Source organism: Caretta caretta, chromosome 24, assembly GCF_965140235.1.
Source record: "Caretta caretta isolate rCarCar2 chromosome 24, rCarCar1.hap1, whole genome shotgun sequence".
Taxonomy (NCBI): domain Eukaryota; kingdom Metazoa; phylum Chordata; order Testudines; family Cheloniidae; genus Caretta; species Caretta caretta.
The window spans coordinates 14778765-14785534 of NC_134229.1; the positions used below are offsets into that span (position 1 = coordinate 14778765).

At 62.3% G+C, this 6770-nt stretch overlaps 1 protein-coding gene across 2 annotated transcripts; it reads right to left on the reverse strand.

Moving 5' to 3' along the window:
- Window positions 1-944: 944 nt before the first annotated feature.
- On the reverse strand, window positions 945-6363 carry LOC125625885 (sulfotransferase 2B1-like). 2 transcript variants are annotated; one of them, XM_048828471.2, is made up of 7 exons: window positions 6261-6363; window positions 3695-3837; window positions 2948-3156; window positions 2536-2662; window positions 2109-2203; window positions 1506-1686; window positions 945-1374 (listed from the first exon to the last, which is right to left on the reverse strand). In XM_048828471.2, exons 2-7 carry the CDS (start codon window positions 3828-3830, stop codon window positions 1265-1267), a joined length of 858 nt encoding a protein of 285 aa, XP_048684428.2. In that variant the 5' UTR covers window positions 3831-3837; window positions 6261-6363; the 3' UTR covers window positions 945-1264. The 2 variants fall into 2 exon arrangements, with proteins under 2 accessions (XP_048684428.2, XP_048684429.2); XM_048828472.2 differs by lacking the exon at window positions 6261-6363 and having other exon boundaries at window positions 3738-3827.
- Window positions 6364-6770: the final 407 nt, after the last annotated feature.

The following is a 6770-nucleotide window of genomic DNA, read 5'->3' on the forward strand; positions in this document are numbered from 1 at the left end:
TCAGACCCTTCCCTCTTCCGGCGGGACCCTCCACCAGCACAGGGCCCCTGCCCACAGCCACCGCTCCTGCCCCATGCTGGGCAAGGGGCAGCCCCACCCCTCACCCCCAGTGAGGCTACAGTCAGGGGCAACAGTGGGGGAGGAGATCACTCGCAGCACCCCCCGGCTCCCACCATGGGGGAGGCAAGGGAGATTCCTGGACCTGAGAGGACCCTAGGAGCACATGCAGTGACAGTGGTGGGGGTGAGTGTGCTGCTGGGGGGCGTGAAAGGGGGCTCCTCCCCCAGAGCTCACTGCTGCCGGCAGGGAAAGGGCTGGGGGATGTCCTCCTCTCTGGCCCCTGTCCCACAGCAGCCTGCCTGCACTCCAAACTCATCCCCAGCCCTGCCCCACCCCAGAGCCCACACCCCCAGCCAGAGCCCTCATCCCCCTGCACCCCAACCCTCTGCCCCAGCCCTGAGCCCCCTTCAGCACCACAAACCCCTCATCTCCAGTCCCAGCCAAAGCCCTCATCCCACCACACCCCAACCCTCTGCCCCAGCCATGAGCCTCTCTAACCCCCAAGCTCCCCAGTCTCACACACAGAGTCCTCACCTCCTACACCTCTACTCTTGCCCTGAGCCCCTCCCACACCCCAAACCCCTCATCTGCAGCCACACCCCACAGCCCTCACCCTGCACCCCGTCCCTCCGCACCCCTTCCCATCCCCAAACTCCTTCCCAGAGCCTGCACCCTGCACCCTAATCCCCTGCCCCAGCCTAGGGCCTGCACCCCAGACCTCCTCCCCCACCCAAACACCCTCCCAGAGCCTTGGGCAGGAGTTTGGGCAGGGGCAGGTTCTGGGCACCACCAAAATTTCTACAAACCTGCCACCCCATGTCATGATCTGTTCATGGCAAACCCAGAGAACTTAGATTAGAAAACCAAATCCACTTGCTGGAAAGTTGCCACGTCACCTGGTTTTATTTCTTAGAATCCAGAGGCCTGACGCACAGGAACCCAAACTAGAGAGAGACAGAGCAGGCTGCTCCTTGACGCACCGAGGCTCAACTCCCATGCCATGCTCTCTTTAAATACACCTCAGATGAGCCCTGCCGTGTGCGCACTGGCCTCTGCTGGACACAGGCCCAGCCGGCTCTGCCTATTGCAGATGCACTAATGACGCTGCCCCAGGGGGCATCTCCCAGGGCACACTAAGCACAGCAGCACGTGGGTGGCGCGGGGCTGGTGTCTTGCGGGCACAGACGTGGCGGGCGCAGGGCCGTCAGTCCCAGGGGAAGGTCATGCCCAGACCCTGCATCCGCTCCCGGTAAACGGTGTCGAATCGTTGGCTCTGCGCCTCCGAGAGATGGTTCCTCCAGTCGCCGCAGATCCCTGCAAACCACAGGGACATGGTCTAGGGTGCCCCTCACTCCCAACCCACAGCCCCGGGTCTCCCAGCCCTGCCTCATTCAGCTCTGCCAGTGCCCCTTAATCCTGGCCCGCAGCCCCCACCCTGGACTCACCTTTCCTCAAGAACTCCCCCTTCTGGTGGTCCATGTACTGGTCCTCCACCTGGGAGAAGTTGGACATTTTGTTCCCCTTCATGCTCTGGAAGGAGGCGTTCTCCACCACAGCGGCCACTTGCTCCTCACTCAGCTCCTTCCCCAGGAAGTGGCAGATTCTCCGCACGCTGCCCAATGGATCCTGGGGGAGGCACCCACTTTCATGAAGGGTGGGATCTGGGGTGACTGTATTATGGTCCATGGATGCCTCAGTTCCCCAGCTGGAAGGTACTGCTCCCCATTGGGTCCAGACAAACAGACACCTCTGAGGGCAGAGGGCCTTGGCCACAAGCCATGTCGGCTGCCTGGAGCGTGGTCAAGTGTGGGTTTGGCTCACAGGGAGATAGGCTACATGTTGGCATGGCGCAGGGGCGGGATTATATGTGGGCATAGCCACAGGGAGGGTCTACATGTGGGCATGGCCTCAGGGACAGGGTTAAGTGCAGGCATGTCCACAGGCGTTGGTGTTATGTGAGGATGAGACCTTAGGTCGGGGCTATGTGTGGGTGCCACCAGGGGGCGGAGTTATGTGTGGGCGTGGCCCAAAGGGCGGGGTTTCCCTACCTGCTGCAGCTCCTCGTAGGTGATGGGGAAGAAGTTCTCGTTCCCCTTCAGCCCCATCCAGCCGGTGACGTGGTCGAACCAGGAGCCATAGGCCACTGTGCAGGGGACAGCGGCATGGTGACCCCAGAGCCGGCTCCACCCGGCCCCTCCACCCTGCTCTGCCGGGGACAGCAGGGGCCTGGGAGCTGGGACACCCGGGTTCCATCCTGGCACTGGGAGGAGAGTGGGGGCTGGAGGTCAGCGGTGTTTGCAGACCCCTGCTTGTGCTGTGGCTGTTTGGGGAGGGGGGCTCTGAGCTGTGCCGGGCCCTGGGCAAAGGGCTGGTCAGAGCTGGCTGGGGATGCACAAACTCGAAGCACTTGTGACTTGCTTGGAACCCAGGCGTCCGGCTCCAGAGTGGCCCCTGCGGGCCCGGGGTGCTGCTCACCATTCCCGCTCAGGAAGTCCTCGAGGAAGGAGTCCAGTGAGCCAGGGTCCTTGAACAGGCGCAGCAGCTTGGAGAAGTGGTAGAGCGAGACCAGGACGTCCTTGGGGCAGCGCAGGGTGTAGATGATCTGGGGAGAGGTGGGGAGGGGGGGTCACTGCTGGGGCGTCATGCTACCAATTGGGGGAGGCGGGTGCCAAGTGAACACAGTGATTAGCCACCCACCCTGCGCCATCACTTCCCCACCCTCTCCGGAGGGAGAAAGAATCGCCCCATCCCGCTGGCTGCACTTTCACACGACCACATTGGTGTAACTCACACCCAGCAGCAGCCCTGATTTCACCCCCCTCCCGACGCACAGCCCTGTCGGTGCCCCTCAAATCTGACCCGCAGCCCCCGCTCTCCCACCACTCACTTTGGCCTTGGAGCGCTGCAGGGACTTGGGGAAGAGCTGCACGGGGAGATGGGAGCAAAGCAGCCGGGGTGGGGGGTATTTCAGGGCAGCCTTCAGCCCATTCTGATTGTCCACCCAGGGCGACCGCTCCCAGTTCAGCACGCTGCGCACCCAGCCGGGGTCCCCGTCACAATGGATCAGACTCAGAATCTCCAGCATCCAGTTAGTGCCTGAGAGTGAAAGGGTTAATGGGCCTGAAATAATTCCTCGACTCACTGGGTCCCTCTCCGCTCCCAGAGCTGGGGAGAGAACCCAGGAATCCTGGCTCCCAGATCTTCTGCTTTAACCTACCAGCCTCTCTTTCCCAGATCTGGGGATCGGTTCCAGGAGTCTGGTTCCCAGCCCCCACACCACATTCACGGAGGTGAATTGACAGTGCTAAAATCCAAAGGTCTTGTTTTCCTGTGTCAGGGTCTCCTGGCCCTGCTGACGGCTCTGGAGAAAGCCTGTGATCAGAGTGCGTCTGCAGAGAGCCAGCCTAGCACCAGGTGGGCGAGTTGGGCCCCAGGGAGCAGCCTGCTTTCTCTCGCTGGGGGTATGGGAGCCCGGGCTCTGACATCTAGGAAAGCAGGTCATATGATGTTGCAACCTTCCTGCTACTGGGTTTGGTGTTTCCATCTAATGTCCTTGTGCGTGTCAGGAATGCCCCCCCCCCGCCACACCCACCCACCCACCCACACACTTCGCTTTGCCCCCGCTCTCCTCTACCTGACTTGGGGTAGGTGACATTGAAGATGTCATCGTCCCGCACCTGGAATTCATTCTCCACGTAGCTCAGCGCCTCGGGGGAGTAATTCAGACATGGGAACAGCAACCCCTTGTGGGTGAAGTATTCACGTGCCATGGCAAGGCTGGGAAAGAGACAGACCTCCCAGCATCGGTGCTGGCCCCTGTGTGATACTTGGGGACATCGTGCTGCAAGGGTTCAGTAGGGGGAGCTGTCGTGCAGGGAGCGGGGCAGGGGCTCAGTAGGGGGCACCGTGCTGCAGGGAACGGGGTGAAGCTGTTACTTGGCTGTCCCATCCCAGAGCCAGCTGCATTTCAGCAACGATTGAGCCGATTCCGTGGCTTGTTCCCGGAATGACTGTAGGGCCCTTGCTGGTGGCTGTGGCTGGGACAACAGCCCGTGCTTGGGGTGGGAGCCCTCTGTGGGGTTCTGCAACAGGCCCAGGCTCTCTGCTCTCCCCCTAGCTACCTTCGGGCCTGGGCAGAGCCAGTGCCATTCAACCTTTGGAGGCCCTGCCGGGTGCTCCCTGCCCGGCACAGTGACATTTGGACCTGAGCTGAGCTGGCACCTTTAATCCCCCAGGGCACTGTGCCCCTGCCCAGCTGTGTCAGGTGCCCGGGTCCTGGTGTGAGAGTGGAGGGGGCAGGCGTGTGGCAGATCCTGTCATTCCCCGCCCCGGAGGGGTCGCTTCCATGGCAGCAGGTCATCAGCCTCGGGGGTGGGGGAACCATCCAGCCCGAGTCACCCCCCTTCCCTGCTCCACATCAACCCCTCCATGGGGAGCTGGGAGTTCAGGCTCCATGGCCCATTCAGCAGCTCCACGAGGGCGGCCAACAGGGGGCGCCGATTAGTGCCCGTTGTGGGTTTGGGTTTGCAGATGTCTCCACCCCAGGGATACAGCTAATCCCTGCCCTGCCTCTGCCTGACCCAGCCAGCCCTGCCCTGGGGCCGGATCAGAGCTGGCACCCTGCGGGGGAAAGGCCCCGTGTCCCATCAAGCCAGCCAGGCCCTGCCCTGGGGCCAGATCAGAGCTGGGCGCCCTGGAGGGGAACACACCCGTGGGCTCTCAGGCAGGGAGAGGGTCAGGCTGCAGACATGGGCCCCTGGGCACCGTCCCTGAGCTGTGTGTGTGCGGGGTGGGATGGGGGTATTTAAGAAGGGCCCTGCTGGGTCAGCCCAGGGTCTATTTAGCCTGGGATCCTGTCTGACAATGTCCCGCCCCCCACCCCGGGATTCAGTTATGGGTGATCCTGCCGGTTTCTGGTGGTGAGAGGTTTAGGGACTCCCGGCACGTGGGGCTGCGTCCTGCCCATCCTGGCTAGTGGCCAGCGAAGGTCCCATCCTTCAGGTGCTCACCTCATGCTCCGTTGAACCCGTTACCACACGCCCGGCCAGTGAGGGGCCCAGCTTGCCAGTGTGTTGGGTGAAGGGGGGATTCCTTTGCTCTTTCTTTGTTGGGCAACCCCTAGTCTTTGTGTTACTTGTCCCTAGTCACCTTCTCCACCCCAGGCAGGATTCATAGACCTCTGTCATCCCCCCACAGCCGTCTCTTCTCCCAGCTGAACAGTCCCGGGCTAGAATCTCCCCTCCCACGGATGCTCTGCCATCCCTCTCGGCACTTTTGTTCCCCTTTTCTGCACCTTTTGCAAACCCCTGTATCCTTTCTGAGACGGGGCGTACCCGGGCTTCATAGAGCCAAATTATGCTATTTGCTGTCTTAGTTTCTAGCCCTTTCATTCTGCAGTCAGTAGTGCTGCTATTTCCGAGCTGAGCTCCTTCCCAGCTCTTGGGGGGAGCCCTCTGGGCTGGGGTGAGGGTGCTGTTCAATTTTTCAGTTTGCTCCAACCCTCCACCCTGGGTGGACTAGTCTCCCCAGCTGTCTGCCAGGCCTCCTGCTCCAGAGGGACAGAACCGGCCTGGTGGGTTTTGCATCTTTAGAAAACTGCTTCTCCCCATGCTCCATGCCCAGCTGCCAGAGCCCGTCAGCTTTTCCCTTCTGCACCCCCAATCAGCCCCCACTGGGATCTGACGTCCAGATTTGAACAGATCGTTTTGCCCCCACATGCCACCCTTGCTCTGCTCTCCAGCCTGGGCTGTTCTTCTGGGCCCCTGGCTGGCTCCTTGGTTTTGGGGGCACATCTAGGCTGAGCTGCTCCCAAGGTTGCCCTCGCAAATTGCCCTGGGCTTAGTTCCCCCGTGGGAGCGGGCGGGAGTTCTGTGTGAGGTCTGGGCTTCTCCCAGTCTGCAACCACACTGCAGTCACGGGCCAATTCCCCTCCTGCTGCCTGGGTGTAAATCAGGAGTGACGCCATTGCAGTCAGGGGGCCAGTTCCCCTCTCGCTGCCCCAGGGTAAATCAGGAGTGACCCCATTCTACTCAGTAGGGCTGCCCCCGCAGCTCCCTGGGGTGGCTCTGGATTTGCCCCCAGCTCGGGCAGTGACTCTGGCTGCTGGGCAAGGGCCGGGATCGCCTCGGGGGCGCAGGGGGCTCTGGGCCGGGGGCCCCCAGGGGTCTGGGAATTCCCGGGCACGGGGCTCAGGTACTCACCCCAGTTCCGGCAGGTCTGGGCTGCCTCTGTCCCGAGCTCTGGCCCAGCCTCCTCCAGGCCCCACCCTGGCCCTGGCATTAACCCTTCAGTGCCCAACCAGCCTGCGGGGGGGGGGGGGGGAGTTGGGGGCGGGGACAGGATGTATGTGGCTCTGACCCTCTGCTGACCCCCAACATCCCGCCCTCCCCCCCCCACCGCACTCTCAGCACCTGGGATTTCTGTTGCTTTCTTCCCCCTCCCGACAATCTCCACCTCCTGGCCCCCAGGTGTGTGGTAGATCCAGCCTCCCATGGCCCCGCTCCCCTCCTCAGGACGGGAGGGGGCAGAAAAGGCGGGGGAGGGGAGCAAGGCGGGGGAGGGGCAGTGTGGGTATGGGGCAGGCCAGGGGCGGCTGCACTGGGGGTGGAATTGGGACATCTCTGTTTTGTAGGGAGCCCCTGTGGGAATTTTCTTAACTAAGGAAATAACAACAGGACTTGGCGGTGCCCCATCCCAGCTCAGACCCCCTC

Bases quoted from the DNA above. Each gene is read 5' to 3' on its own strand.
- LOC125625885 (XM_048828471.2), bottom strand. From the start codon at position 3,830: ATGGCACGTGAATACTTCACCCACAAGGGGTTGCTGTTCCCATGTCTG. The intron at 2,204-2,535 runs GTGAGCAGCACC...TCCCCTGCACAG, and splicing joins GGACTTCCTGAGCGGGAATG to TGGCCTATGGCTCCTGGTTC. The intron at 1,687-2,108 runs GTAGGGAAACCC...TGCCTCCCCCAG, and splicing joins CCTACGAGGAGCTGCAGCAG to GATCCATTGGGCAGCGTGCG.